Below are 15,109 nucleotides of genomic sequence, written 5' to 3'. Positions count from 1 at the left end.
GTGAGAAAAAAGAAGACTACAACCTACAGCTGTAACTGCAGTACACTGCTGTGTTTCGGTCACTAACACAATCAAAGTTTGTCGTTGCTACGTGACAACCGTGAAAAGATTGAATGGTTGATGAAAGTTTCGGAATACAAATAGAGAAGAAAACAAAAAAGAATGAAATAAAACCCAAAGCAGGTGCAAACCATTTGCTTTGATGTCCTCAAAGTTCCTAAAAGTCTCCCTCCACAGTGACTTCTTGTCCTCTTCAAGCTGAAACAGAAGCAGAAAGCAACCAAAAGACCAAATGAAGTTTTCATAAAGAGCAGCCTGAATTTGCACTTTGAGTTTTCTTATTTCCTCACCTTACTACGTTGTGATGATGCCAGGTTAAAAAAAAATAAAAATAAAAATAATACAAAAACAACAACAAAAAAGACATCTTAAATAATTATAGGACCACCATCTTTGTTAGAATGAAAAGATTGTCTTACAACTTCACCTGGGTTTATTCTGCAAGCTTTCAAACCACAGTTTGTCCTTGGAGTTGAAGGTGACGATCACTTCCTGATCACACAAAACCTCCAGCCGGAAAGGGAAGTGCCACACTCTGACCTGGTATCGTCCTGAAGACCAGGACAGGGTGACGGAGTCCTTAGTCTTGCTCTCCACTCTCAACCTGCAAAAAAGAAAACGGTGAATTTCCAGTGATGCTCGTATGCAGAAATGCTGAATATAATCGGAACAAGAGGATATTGGAAGTTCGGTAGCTCTTACTGTTCACTAGGAGGTTCCCCGGTCAACACATCTGGAACTCTGTAACGAGTTTTGATGGGCCAGATCTCGTCTATTACGATCCTTACGGTGTCGTTTTTGGAAGGTGTCAAAGAAAGAAGCAGTCTGGTCTGTGGATAAAAAAAATGGTTCATGAAGAAAATTGTTTATTTGGATGGAAGGGTAAGGATCTTCTGATAAAGACCAAAGAGGCAGAGAGAAATTATATCAAAGAGATACAACTGTATAAATGTCATCAAAAAAATATCGACATCACAACATGAAGAATGAGTGAAATTTCAAGAATTTCCACCGAGAAATTCATACAATTTCTTAAAAGGATTTCCTTCCTTCTTGAATTACTTTCACAGAAAGACAGAAATTCAAGACAAGATGACAAAGAGACAAGTCCTTTCATGTTTTTGTCAAAGTTTTAAACTAATAAAAACCAATTTGATCATCAGTATTTTACCCAAGCGTAGGGTTATTTTAAAAGCAACCTTTAGTCTGTTGGGAAGTGCCATAAATTTTTATGAAGTACAAAAATAACTTTTCCCTTTTCCTTATCAGATAAATGGCTTCCCTCAGCCAGAGGTTAGGTTTCCTAAAGAATGATTAAACATAAACAGCACAGTGGATGTACAACATTGGAAATATCTTGGTACAATTGTCGACAACCACTTGACCCTTGATGCTGATGCGGACGCAGTCGGGCTCATCTGCTTTTGTATTGTTAATTTAAAAAAAAGTTAAGTTTTGATGTTGACATCCTATTTATGAAAATGTTTTGTCCCTCAGGTTTATCGCTGGACTAATCCTGGCTCTGCTTTGTAAATTGAGTAAATTACCCCCAATATAAAGTATATGTAATGTGGAAAAAAAAACATGGATAATTTTTCCTGTTGAGTTTCAGTAAACCAACCTTTGTGCCATCTTCCAAAAGCTCAAAACGTGCGCCCTTCTCCGTGAGGACAAGGGAATCCAAAAGAAGTCGGTACTTCAGGTTTGGACCCTGGATCTGTCGCCTCAAAAGTAGATCAAAATTTATAAGCGCATGGATCTTTCTCAATCAAAAAGTCACATTAAAAATATTGTATACATACCTGTAAAAAGCAACATTCTCACTTTTTTTGAATTTCTCCTTCCCCTCATCATTAGGGACAACACTGAAACCCAGTTATAAAAGAAAAGACTACACTCATTATTCAGCTATTAAAAAATTACATGCAAAATTGGTGAATAAAAAAAGTAAATAAACCTAAAATCTAGTGAATTAGTAGACCCATATACTTTTCATTTGATAGAAAGCATTAAATGTGCAAATCTAAACTTTCTCCATTCAGTTTTATTCATCAAAATATGCCAAAGGTCAAGTTGCAGGACAGACATAACATGAAGCAACATGCAAATACCTAATAATAGGTTCGCTCTTTGCCGCCATTTCAAGCAAACTCGGACAGAAACAGCAGCTGTTTACTGTGGTCCTTTCTCCTTCAGTGAAACACAATGACTGGTTTTTTATGAGTTAACGTGTTCCTATTGACAGCTGAAGGCTGAGCGTGTAGAAGAAGGAAGTGAGTGCGTCAAATCCGCAACAAAAATCCAACGCACGGTGAGGATTTTCAAAATAAAACGAAATCCTACGTCGTGTCAGTGGATGCGTAGCAACTCCGCCATATTGTGAGTGGCAAGCTTGGCAGTAAAAACATATTGTAGCAACAACATCAACAACAAAAAAACCGCAAGGAAACATATTACTTTTTTTATTTAGTAAAAAAAATATTTAATACAAATATTAGTACATAAAATGCGCCATAAGAGGCATAAAATGACATCGGAAACTATTCTACGTCTATAAAAATTTCATTAACGCTAAAGTTCCGCTATGTTGTAAGAAAAAAAAAACTATTATTCTTGGGTTGCGTGTTTCAAATCGCATTTTTCTGTTTTTAATCATCACTTCAATACATAATTGTAAATTAACTAATTTAACATACATACATACATACATACATACATACATACATACATACATACATACATACATACATACATACATACATACATACTTAAAAGAATAATATTTTCATTTTTGTTTGAATAAATAGCTCTCGTTTGTTATTATTCAAATCAAACAAGTTCGAAATCCACCTTATGGCAAAATATGGAATTGTTTAATGACCTCTGTCTCCCTCTTGTGGCGGTTGCGTAAGTTACAGGGGAAAATCGCCCAGCCGGACCTGGAGGCGGATGCAAGTCCACCTTACCTGCAGTGCATTTCTGCAAGATGCTAGATGTCCAGTTTCATCGCTTGTGTTTGGTGGTCTTAGCGTTCGGTTTTCACCTCGGAAGGGCGGCGGAGGTCTCAGTATGGAGCGTAAACATCAACTCGGTCAGTGTTTTACCTTCGGTGTGAGCGTTTCTACGGAGAAAGCCCAGGCTCGTGCTAAATGTTCAGCAGCTGGTAGCTAAGGCTGCTAACTAGCCACTAGCAAAGCGCTCCTCCGGATGAGAGGTCCAGCTGCTGTCAGCAAGGCTAATGATACATGACTGCTGATGTTCTTGTCATTTTTTTAAATACTCGGAATTTTCCTTCGATAGAATCCAAAATGTCTGTAACAAACTAAAGGCAGGCTGTCTCCTGGACTGTTAAGGCAGCTTTTAATGAAAATATATTTTTTTAAAGATGTACGCCTGCCAGCAATAATAATTGCTGTTAAGGTATTCTTAAATTCAGGGATGCTAACCGTTGTGCCATAGGCGAAATAAATAGATGTAGAGATAAACTTGAATTCCAAGATTTAATTCCATCAGTTCATTCATTTACATGGAGCAAGCTCTTGTCATGATATTTCGTTGTATTTATGTAAATAATAATAAAGGTCACAAAGGAGAATTTTAAGAACCATCAAATCTACTTAATCTCAACTCCAGTTAGATTAAATGTGGCAGCTGTAGCTCTTAAAAACATACAATAATTGAATTAAATAGTAGTTTCAAATATGTTTGTTTTTGTATTTGTTGCGCTGTCATGGAGACGACAGTGGAAAAAGTACCTCCAACAGCAAAAGCAACAATCCCGACCCCTGTGTCAATTTTGGGAATTTGCCAATATTACATACAACTTAGCGATATCACTGCAAATGATTTTTATGAAAATAATCTATTTTCTTTATGATAAACAAAAGAAGGGAGGAAGGCTTATTTCTTTCCTTCCATCCTTCCTTGCACCCTTTGTTCCTTAATTAATTTCATCCTCCTTTTCTCCTTCCCTTCCTTCGTTCCTTTCACCCTTCCTCACAGCTTTCTTTCTATTTTTCTTTCTTGATTCCTCTCTTTCTTTCTTCTCTTCTTTCCTTCCTTCGATCCAAAAATTGAACAGTATTCATCAATACGCATCTGGAAAGTTGTATCTGTATATTTGTAAATTACCCTGAATTTTCTAACTGGCATTAGAAAAGGATGCATTAATGGTGGAATACGTAATAGGCAAAACCAGACACTGCCAGGCGGTTCATAGAGGTCCTCATAGAGGTCCAGAAAAGGGAAGAAAAGATGAGTTGCTGCGTCAGATAAAGTCTCATCAGTTGCTGTCTGTGTTGTGCTTTCAGACACAGGACGCTGTGTTTCGGAAGACGCTGTACGCCAACACCACCATCTTTATGAGGTGTAAGTACTCGCATCAAAACATGTGTTTCTCTGTAGCCTCGGTTTTATTCTTGTATCATGGCCACTTTTCTTTGTGCCTGGGCATTTTTTTCACTGACCTACGGAGCTCAAGGTCGTTGTGTAACCTCACCCCACCTCACATTCCTCTTGATAACATAATCTGTGAAAGTCGTTTAAAACTGTGAGCTTTTGCTCCCTATTGTGTCTGATGATCCTGTTTGCTCTCCTCTGTGCAGTTCTGAACAACATGGGGTCATGTGAAAAATTTCTGGCCTTTAACATCAGCTGGTACCTGCGCTCGTCCGTTTGCTACAATGAGGTCTTCAACACCCCAGTGAGCGGTGCTTCTGTTTGTTGATGTTTGGTCTTTCTACTCAGCGTAGCTGCTAGACTTCATAGCCACCACTCCCCCCAACAAACCCAGGAAATGTTTTGATGTCATTTTCAGGTTTTCTTGGTTCAAATTACATTCCTGCTCTTTTTTATTAAGCTTTCGACGCACAAATAGGCCTGCCACCGATCAGTTTTGCCAGACGATAAATTGTCCCTGCAGTTATTATGATAAAGTACAACGTTGTAATTTTGAGACCATTTTAAAGTAATGTATTGATAATGGTATAATAATGCAAGTTCATCCTCTCAAACACCAATAAACTTTAATTTTATAAAGAACATTTCACACTGGAAGTGGGCGATATTTTAAATATCCAAAATAGGGAAGCACGATTTATCGGTGCTAGCATCGATATCAAATGAAAATCATTTTTTATGGGATCGGTCCGATAAATGAAACTGGGCTGATATGAACAACCAATATTTATTTTCATCTTGTTGCCATCCGTTTCTGCTTGGTCTGGTGCTGAAACAGTAGAGATAGTAACAGTAATGCTAATATCGGATATCGACATCAAACCCGAATTGTTATATTGGTGCATCTCTAATCCAAAATAAGACATGGCGACCAAAACAATGAATTAAACTGATATAAGAACCACACAACTAAAACCGTAAATGAAATGGATTATGATGTCTGCGTGAACAAAATTTCCCTTCAAAAAATATTGAACATCAGAATGGAAATTATTGAACTCATCTTGATTTTTCATGCGATTAATAAGCAAATGTGCAAATATACGGATCGGAGTATGTTTTCACCCTGTTTAGTAAATCGTAACTGCAGATGAAATCCAGTTATGTTTTTGTTTTTGTTTGTTTTTTGAAGGACAACAAAGCGATGAACATGTTCGGCATGGACCACATGTTGAAAGACGGTTGGAGCGGCTTCTACACTCAGGGCTACATGTACTTTGAGAACTGCTCCTACCTTTTCACCCCGAAGGTAAAAGCTGACAAAACGTATTCGCTTTCGGTAACACCTGCGGTACCTGAACACGTTTGAAAAAAATGGGGTTTTTTTGCAGGTTTATTTCCCAGACTTCAACCCCTATCAGCCACTGTCCAGTCCAAAGGTGATTGATTTCATTGGTCTGAAAGCTCCGACGTCGTTTAACACGGCCGCACGGTTTTATTGGTGTTCTTTGTTTATTGTAACTTTGTCTTTCAGAGTGATCCATCAAATCAGACCTTTACTTGGCCTGAAAAACCGGTGAGGAATCCTTTTATTACATTTAACTAAATTGTACAAAGTAACTGCGTTAAACCATATTTTCAATTTTACTGATACTTATTGATACTGTTGTGGTATAAATAGTTGAGAAAATAAAAATAAGGTCTTTTTTTAACATCAATAGTTGACATTTATTGAGACAACAATAAATCATAATTCTTATCAAAATACAATAAATGCCCAACCATACATCAAACCAAAATTTAGTAGTTGAAAACTTAAAGATGCACGATATATTGGTATTGGTATCTGTATTGGTCGATTTTAGTAACTTTTTTATCATATCGGTATTGGTGATATGATAGTGATGCAGCACAGGATTATGGGAAGCAATGTGGTGGTGAGGACACCACCACATTGGAAATGTATATATAGTAAATATAAAAATACTATTATAGCTGCTGGCCGGTAACATTATCGGCCATAGCAGCAGAATATTGCATATCGATATCGGCATCGGCGCAAATGTTCAAAATGGTGCTTCCCTTAATAAGCTGAACTTTTTTTTTTTTTTTTTATAAAAATCCTAGCTTTATGTTTCACATTTCTGAAATCCAGATGTGGCTGCACATCGATTTCGGCCCAGATTTTCAAATCGGTGCACCCTTTAAATAAACAGAATTTTTTTTTATGTTTTTCAAATTAAAATTGTGCCCTTGTGTTTCAAAATTCTCAAATCTGGAAAGATTTTTGCTCATTTTCACTGACGAGGCTAAGTGATGTTTTCCAGGAAATCAGCGCGGTGGCCAAAGCCTGGGTGGACGGGCCCTACCTGTTCATAGTGAAGGTGCAGCCTGTGGCTCGCAGCTTGGAGATAGAAGACATCTTATCAGAGCAGCTCAACTTTGCTTTCACAAGTGAGGGCCAAACTTTATTTGTAAAACTTTTCTTTTTAGAAAATTTCCTTCTAAAATCAGCTTTTAAATATCACCAGTGACCGATTTCCTTTTAACTCCTCAGTGAAAGTGGAGATGAAAGGACCACATGACTACTCGTCCCCAGCAGACTGGCCTCTGATGATCGTACGCATCTTTATTTCCTGAAGGATAACTCACCTTCTTTTTCTTTATTAGTGCTGCACCTCATTCGGTTGCTGTTTGCATGGCCTCAAAGTGAAGCTGCGTGCGTTTCTCTCCCAGTTCTTCATGGTGATGTGCATCGTGTACGTTCTGTTCGGGGCGCTCTGGCTCTTCTGGTGCGTCTGTTACTGGAGGGATCTGCTGCGGATCCAGTACTGGATCGGCGCCGTCATCATCCTCGGCATGCTGGAGAAAGCCGTCTTCTACTCCGAATACCAGAGCATCCGCTACAAAGGAGACTACGGTCGGACATGTTTGCTCGGGTCTGGGCGTGTTTGTTTTTCCATTTCCCCCCCACCCCAAGTCCGTCTTGTTGCATTTTGGTTTCTGTTTTTGCAGTCCTGGGAGCTGTGATTTTTGCCGAGCTGCTCTCTGCGCTCAAACGATCCCTGGCTCGAATCCTGGTTCTCATAGTCAGTCTTGGTTATGGCATAGTCAGGTGTGTCAGCTGCTGTGAAAGATAAAAATCTAGGAGCCCGGCGCATGAACTGCGGCTGAATAATCCCTGTTTCTCCCTGCGGTGCAGACCACGGCTGGGTACCACGGTGCACCGCCTGGCGGCCGTTGGACTCCTCTACCTCCTCTTCTCCTCTGTAGACGGAGTGCTCAGAGTGACGGGCGTAAGTAACCAACTTTCTATATGAGACATTTTTAAGCAAGCAGTTCGTCGTGACAGTATTCATGTCCCTAGACCTTTTCCAAAATGTGCCACTTTACAACCACAGAGTGCAAAAAATGAAATGTGTATATATGTTTTTACCTCTGATACTCCTAAATATAACTTAGTGTAATCAACTACATTCAGAACTCGCCTAATTAATAGTCGATGTTCGTTTTATTCTCGGTAAAAATCCAGGTATGAAGACATTAGTGACCAAAGAAACAAGCTAAACCTCTGCTTGATGTTAAACCTGTCGCCCAATCACATCTCATCACTACAACTTGTACAGAAAAACCAGCATAGAAAGTAATATAAACTCTTTTACAGTGGGACTTGATAATAAAAGAAATCTAACTTTGGGGTGTATTAAATCGAAAACTATATATTGACAAAATAAGCAACTTTTCAGAGTCTTTTTTTGCTACTAAATTATTAAATAAGTAGAAATATGAGCATAACAACAAAGATATTGATTCTTTTCAATCTGTTATTTAGGTCATTCCACCATCAGATTGGGGCAAAGTGCTATTAGACCAATTCAGCTTTCAGCCATTCATGAAACGTCTTTGAAAAAAGAAAATCCTTTAGAGAAGTGGACTGTGGACGGTAACATTAGAGTTGAGGACGTGGCTTGTTTAGTATTCAGATGCTACTTCAGGCCTGAATAGGTTCGCTGATACGCTAACTTTTTTTATTTTTAGCACAACCTGAACATAGCAGTCTTTTTCAGTTCCCATCAAATCGTTATTTTGAGGCGATGGTTAACCCTCAGTTTGCTAAGAGAAGCAGTTTTATCGTCTGTCGATGTTGTTTGTGCGTCAGATTTACCTAAAAACCTTCAATTTCCTCAAAAGCCGACAGTGCGCCTTATAATCCGATGCGCCTTATATATGGACCAATATTGAGCCACAACAGGTCTAGCAACTACGGTAAGCAGCCGCCGACTTCATTTTCGCCTGTGGAAGAAGAAGCGCGCGGTGCATGCTGGGATAGTTGTCAGAACGCTGGTTTGTTAATAAAGTTTGACTGGCCTATCTCCCTACCGACCATCTAGAATCAGGTCGTCTGCAGGTCATTTAGCACCACGTTCTACAAGAACAGGCTGTGCGCGAACGGAGAATGGCGACCATCGTCCGGCCACGCCCCGGCCCAGTCGCAGAAGGATCTCCTCGCCGACCGGAGTCGGACTGTTTTGTTGACATTCTTTATGTCAACAAAGTGGCTTTAGACATTCACCCGGGGTGCTTCAGGGTGTGCTTCGACTAGGGTTACCAAGGGACCAGCCCTTATACATTTAAAGAGAGACAGAGACTGCGGCGGCAGCGTGTCGGTTGGTCTGTGTTACCCAGAAAGCAGTTGGGCACAATATCGCAACACCAACACCGTGAGTGAAACAATGACTGGGGCAGCCTACTTTATAAAGTACTCGGGGACCAATGCTTTATTATTACACATCTACATTTGTAGATTACGTAACAATTCGCGTCCCGTATAGGTGACGCCTCATAATGCGGTGCGCCTTATATATAAAAAACGTTTTAAAGTAGGGCATTCATTGAAGGTGTGCCTTATAATCCGGTGCACCTTATAGTGCGGAAAATACGGTACAGGCGTACCAGAAATGCGTGAGTGCAAACGTTCTGGCCCAAAAAATGGATTAAGAAGATTTAACAAGTAAAAATCTGTGATATTGTAACTCAAAAGAAATGATTAAAAGTCCCGGTGCTACTCTTTTATAAAGAAAACTTTAAATTTAAAACCACAAGTATAAGACCCAATCACTCCATTATGTGTGCATAAAGGACCATAAATAAAGCCTGAATACAGTAAACAGTACGGTCTAAATTTCAACATTAAAGAAACATTTTAAAGTAACTAAGTCTCATGTTGAGTAACTTATCATGGTCGCCACCTCTAGGTGGCAGAGTAACCTGTTCAATTCTACAAAACAGCAGTGAGGAAACAAAATGAGGATCTTTAAATGCACCTCAACAGGACAGTCTGGATCACTTCTGACAGATGTAAAGTGGCCGTTTGGCTAATTTTGACATATTTTTACATTAGTTTTTTTTTTTTTAAATTAGAATGCACTGTTCCTTTTAATTAAAGATGAAAACAAGAATATCAATGATAAATCTTCTACCACTGTGAGGATGGAAGAAATGAATATTAATATAAATGTAAACCCCCTTAAAAATGTTTTATTTGTAAAACTTTCCTTCTCATTTTTATTTATGCACTACTTTGTCACATAAAATCTTATTAAAATACATTAAGAGTTGTGGCTGTAATGTTTGAAAATGTAAAATAGTTATGACTGAACATGAGTACTTTTAGCTTACAGATTAGTCATAATCTATAAGCTAAAACTATTTTCCTCCTGTTCAGAGAAACGCTCCGTTGATCGTCTTTTCTGTCATCTCGTTCCTCCAGGGTTTCTATGGAACCGTCGCCCTTGTGGCTAATCTCAGCCTCTCTCTCATCGACTCGTTTGTCATGTGGTGGATATCCTTTTTTTTTATTTTTGTTTGTTTCACTCAAGTGGGCTTGCTCAAGTCCAATCTGGGACTCCCAGCAGTGTTCTGTACCCTGTATAAGTATTGTTTTCCCATCTGTGCTCACGAGGTTCTCCTTAATCTGCCTCTACATTTTCATCAGCTTGTCACAAACCACTCGCCTCCTGAAGCTCCGCAGAAATTTGGTCAAGCTGTCTTTATATCAGCACTTTACCAACACGCTCATCTTCTTCGTTGTTGGTGAGTTGAAGCCGGTCTGGAAGAAGGAAACTAAAACTCAAAAGCTACATGAGTTAATAGCAAAATGATTCATCTTTAGCTTCTGTTTGTGTATCTGTATGAGTGAAATTGTTGTATATTTTTTTATATTGTGAAAGAAGAAAACAGAATTTAGAAAAATAGTAGATTTTGCTAGCAAGCTACCTGGCTAGCTACTTAGCTTTCTTGCTATCTAGATATCTAGCTGGACATCAAGTTAGCTAGCTAGCTTGCTAGCTAAATCAATACAGATAGAGCCAGATTGATAGATCTAACTCCATATAGATAACTACATTTAGATAGCTAGGTCAGGCTAAATGTAGATAGATTGATCTTGAGCTATATATCTGGACACCTAGATGTAGATTGATAGATCTAGACAGATGGTTTTAGAAAGATCCATTGTTGTTCTGACTGCTGTTGCTCTGTAGGCAGGCTGCCATTACGCTGGCGCTGTAGACATGTGGTTATTTAAGGCACAGCAGAGGGAAGTGATGAGTTAGAGGTTGGTCAGGCTCAGAAAGTCCCATAATTCAGTTAGAAAAACTAAACAGTAGCTCAGAAATGCTGCTGAAGGATCTTAATCTGTAAAACCTCACCAGACATTTTGAACTCTTTAATCTTGTAATTCTAATTCAAGCCATATTTCATCCATTATAATCAAACTCTGTGAGTGCAAACCCTCCACCATAACGAGCTCTGATGTGAGCTGGCCTTTAGGTTTCTGCAGCGCTCTGGTAAAACAGTAGCAGATCAGACCAGATCATGCCTCTGCCATTATGTCCATCACCGTCTTTTACAGCAGTGCAGCTGTCATGGAGTGGATGGTAATAAAGTGAAAGCTGCACAGGCTGAAACTGTGAATAATGGAGGAAATGAAAAGCTCATGTTTCAAATTGTGTCCACAGTTTCCATCATATTCATCATCTGGACCACCAAGGTGTTCAGGCTGGTCGACTGTCAGAGGGTCGGTTTCTGTTTCTGTTCTCTTCTGACTCAGATAAATTCTGTCTAGTTTGTGGAGAGGAGAACGTGAAGCTACTTTCCTTTGCGCTCTGTGTCGACTCTCTCCCTTGTAGGGCTGGCGGGACTTGTGGGTAGACGATGCGTTCTGGCGCCTCCTGTTCTCCACTATGCTGCTGGTCATCATGGTGCTGCTGCGACCCTCTGTTAACAGCCAGAGGTTAGAGAGACTGGGGAAGAACGGAAATTAATTGTAATTACTGAGCTGAGAGCTGAATTTATCCTGGGTTGTGTTTTTATCCCCAGGTTCTCTCATTCCCCTCTTATTGACGAAGACGATGAAGAAGATGAAGCCAAGGAGCCGATGATGAACGAAGCTTTTGGTAAGATGTGCTTGTGTTTTTTATCAGGATGATAAAGTGACTTGCATCAGTATTTATAGTCCTCTGTGAAAATTTCCCCCCACTTGAACAGTTTTATCTCTAATTCAAACTTCTGCTCTACTGACGGGTTGCCATTTTTTTAAACGAATCGAACACACCGAATTCTGCAGCACATCTACATGTTTGGATTGTCAAAGTCAAGCTAGCGTATCTGACCTACTTCACTCTTGCTATTTTTTGAAATTCAAACTTTTTTCTGACCTGTGAAATGTGATACCCTTTGACCTTATCTTGTAGTTGTCATAGTGTTGACAATTAGCAGCAAAGCACTGCGTCCCTTTTTCTTTTATATATACATATAAATCACATGTACATTTCAGATTTAGCGCGTCGTGATGACAACTTGACAGCTAAAACCTATGGTTGTCGTCGTTGGCAAGACCTTGAGGGTGATGTCACGTTGCAATGTGTCTATAGCATTAACGTACATCCAGTGTTGTAGTTATAATGTAAGGTAAATCACGTCTGTCTGTGTATGACCTCAGCTTTTCTTATTTGTACATCCAGAAGGAATGAAGATGCGGGGCACGAAACCTGATGCTAACGGCTCCCAGAAACTTCTGAATAAAGAGGTAAACGCTGTGGTTCTGTTATCTTTATGTTCTTCAAGCATTAGTTTGTTTAAAATGTTTTTTTTTCTTTTTCAGGATGAAGACCTGAAATGGGTAGAAGAGAACATTCCTACCTCCGTTGCTGATGTGTAAGTCTTTTCATTTTGGCATGAATTCCACAGAAAATGTTTGGGCATTCAAACAGTTGCAAAATATTGCTGGCACGCTTAAATAGCAACATGCTAACACTCTCGTCTTCTTTCCCCTTCATTCAGAGCTCTCCCTGTTATGCTGGATGAGGAAGAGGTAAGGTCTTCCTCTTTCCCCCTCGTGCCGATCCCATGATTCTAGTCACAGTTTCCACTATTTAAAGACCTCCAGCCATTGACCTTTAATTTGCCCTTTATCTCAAAGTCACGCTGACGCTTGCACATAAATCTCTTGTGCTTTTCTTCTAGGAAATCCTGAAAACTAAGATGGAGCGATCTAAAATGGAGTAGAGGGAAAGGCAAGAAGAAAACGAAGCAGCAATGAATGAAATTATAGAAATGTCATCACCAAAAAGAACGTGGAAGAACATTTTCTTAGATTTTATTTTCTTTCTTTTTATTTTTACACAAGTTGTGTTAAGCTCAGAAGTGTAAATAGTGTTAGAACGAGGAGATGATGTATAACAGAACATTTCTATTTGTTTCACCTCGGTGTCTTCACTGTCAGCTAAGCTAAAGCACATAATTTCCACGTTAAATAAGATTCTGAAACCTATTCCCGTGATATTTGAATTAGTACCATGTGAAACTAAGGCGGATATGACTGATGATAAAATCTTCTGGGATTAGTTCCATCCAACCACTTCTTACTAAAGGAGTTCAGCCAACCAGAACATGCTGAAGTATGAAAATGTCACATAGCGCTGAAAACAGGAGGATATTGTTGTTGAAGTCAGTTCTAACACTTAAACAGAAAGTGCTGACTCTTATTTGAAATCGTTTTCAGAATGTATTTCTTAAGTGATCATATGAAAGTGGGGAAAATATTAGTGTTTTAATTGGTGTATCAAAGATAATGGTGCGTAACTGCCACAAAATCACATTAAATTAAAAATGATTTCCTTTGCTGCTGTTTTTAGTTTTACTTGCTCAATAATAAATTTGTTTTTAAAAATCTGTATGTTTAAAGATCCAAAACATGAAAAGAGGCTTCAAACTATCGCGTTATTAAAAGAAAAATTCACATTTTCCAAATTTCTGTGATCATCAGTTGCTTTTACCACTCTTGGCTTGTAGTGAGGGGCCGAACAAAATCGTTGTCAAGGGCAGCAAATGGCCCCCGGCCCACAAGTTGGACACCCCTGATTTAAAATCATTTTACAAAGAGGTCAAAAGTTCAGTTTTGGTCTCATCTGACTAGATCGCCTCGTTCCACGTGTTTCCTCTCTTCCATGCACAGACTTACGGCAAACTGCAAGCAGAAGCTCTTATGACTTCCTTTCAACGCTGGCTTTCTTCTTGCCTTAAAGGTCACATTTGTGGAGTTCACGACTAATCGTCACCCTGCCGACACATTCTGTCTGCTGTGCTCTTGGTCGTCATCATTCTGTTTGCTCACTTATGTGTTTTAATCCCTGAGGCCTTCACAGAACAACTGGAATTATATCGAGATTAATTACATTTACTGCATAGGTGATTTTATTTAGGGATATACGAGTAAAAGGGGCCGACTACAAATGCATGCCATACTTTCGGAAATCTCTCATCTGTATATTTGAGGGGTACAGACACTTTTCCCAGGCAGTGTTTTTAAACAGTGTACATTTTCTCAGATTATTTGTATCCAGATTAGCTCAAGAAGCTGCAATTTTGTTTTTACATTTCCTTTATTACTTACATGTGTAAAGTAATGTATGGATATATTTTATGGAAGGCCAAATTCTGTTGCTGTTGACATTAAACAAGTGTTTCAGCTGCGTTCAATGTGGCAGCCAGTAAATCTCACCCCTCATATGGGCCTACGTTTCTGACACACATGATTTACAGCATGTATCTTAGAGGATAATTTCACTAATTGGATAAATGCTTAATTTAGCACCTCACCCCAATTCAGACATTAATTAATAAAAAATTTAAAAAAAATCAGAAAATTAGTGAATAGTTACTGTTAGAATTGTTTACAGCTTTACCCATCACACTGCAAATATGGTTTTATCTCCCTCAATTTATGAAAATATGTGTAGATATTCTGGAATCCTTGTGTTCTGGTTTTATAAAGATTTAAGTCTTGTTAAGAATATTTTAATTGGAAATATTTGACAGTCTTTAAAGACTTGGATCTGTTGTGAAGCTTTTTTGCATATGTTCTGCAGAGAAACTTTATATTAAACGACCATAAAAATATGATTTTGTGTGTGTGTGTTTTTTTTTTTTTTTGCACTTCGTGAACGGTAAACTAATATCTGTATTTTCTCACAGACTTTATTCACTACAGTCTAAGTACATCCATTATTGAATACACAAACGTGTCCATTTAGTTGTCTCGCCATCCATTAATTTATTTGTCCATCCAATAATTGGTCCGTTTTTTTCT

The 15,109-nt window shown here is 38.7% G+C and overlaps 2 protein-coding genes across 5 annotated transcripts; one reads left to right on the top strand and one right to left on the bottom strand.

Annotated features, from left to right (window-relative positions):
* Nucleotides 1–191: 191 nt before the first annotated feature.
* Nucleotides 192–2,354, bottom strand: LOC106951963 (neutral alpha-glucosidase C; the record flags this gene model as incomplete). Its single annotated transcript, XM_015039767.1, has 7 exons — nucleotides 2,172–2,354; nucleotides 1,863–1,925; nucleotides 1,682–1,784; nucleotides 763–890; nucleotides 488–664; nucleotides 351–354; nucleotides 192–258 (listed from the first exon to the last, which is right to left on the bottom strand). Coding segments are annotated over exons 1-7 (571 nt in total), but the record flags the coding sequence as incomplete, so codon positions are not given.
* Nucleotides 2,355–2,941: 587 nt separating this feature from the next.
* Nucleotides 2,942–13,638, top strand: LOC106951984 (transmembrane protein 87A). Of its 4 annotated transcripts, none has more exons than XM_015039798.1 (20): nucleotides 2,943–3,151; nucleotides 4,371–4,428; nucleotides 4,665–4,762; nucleotides 5,651–5,767; nucleotides 5,850–5,897; nucleotides 5,993–6,034; nucleotides 6,786–6,912; nucleotides 7,016–7,077; nucleotides 7,195–7,378; nucleotides 7,474–7,573; nucleotides 7,661–7,754; nucleotides 10,229–10,300; nucleotides 10,443–10,551; nucleotides 11,478–11,536; nucleotides 11,649–11,752; nucleotides 11,839–11,915; nucleotides 12,486–12,547; nucleotides 12,623–12,675; nucleotides 12,802–12,832; nucleotides 12,985–13,638. In XM_015039798.1, the coding sequence occupies exons 1-20, from the start codon at nucleotides 3,047–3,049 to the stop codon at nucleotides 13,024–13,026; spliced, it is 1,644 nt and encodes a 547-aa protein (XP_014895284.1). In that variant the 5' UTR covers nucleotides 2,943–3,046; the 3' UTR covers nucleotides 13,027–13,638. The 4 variants fall into 4 exon arrangements, with proteins under 4 accessions (XP_014895285.1, XP_014895286.1, XP_014895284.1 ...); XM_015039797.1 differs by having other exon boundaries at nucleotides 2,944–3,151; nucleotides 12,483–12,547; XM_015039799.1 differs by lacking the exons at nucleotides 12,623–12,675; nucleotides 12,802–12,832; nucleotides 12,985–13,638 and adding an exon at nucleotides 12,296–12,408 and having other exon boundaries at nucleotides 2,942–3,151; nucleotides 12,483–12,548.
* The last annotated feature ends 1,471 nt before the right edge of the window (nucleotides 13,639–15,109 follow it).

The sequence above is a fragment of the Poecilia latipinna genome, unplaced genomic scaffold, assembly GCF_001443285.1.
Source record: "Poecilia latipinna isolate Pla-1442-1.1 unplaced genomic scaffold, P_latipinna-1.0 Scaffold484, whole genome shotgun sequence".
NCBI lineage: Eukaryota > Metazoa > Chordata > Actinopteri > Cyprinodontiformes > Poeciliidae > Poecilia > Poecilia latipinna.
The sequence above is the reverse complement of the archived record's forward strand: the minus strand, read 5'-3'. Positions and strand labels throughout refer to the sequence as shown.

What these genes read in the sequence shown, in the direction of transcription:
- LOC106951984 (XM_015039797.1), top strand. Translation starts at nt 3,047, where the DNA reads ATGCTAGATGTCCAGTTTCATCGCTTGTGTTTGGTGGTCTTAGCGTTC. An exon ending in GAGTGCTCAGAGTGACGGGC is followed by an intron (nt 7,755 to 10,228) that starts GTAAGTAACCAA and finishes TCGTTCCTCCAG; the next exon opens with GGTTTCTATGGAACCGTCGC. An exon ending in TTATGCTGGATGAGGAAGAG is followed by an intron (nt 12,833 to 12,984) that starts GTAAGGTCTTCC and finishes CTTTTCTTCTAG; the next exon opens with GAAATCCTGAAAACTAAGAT.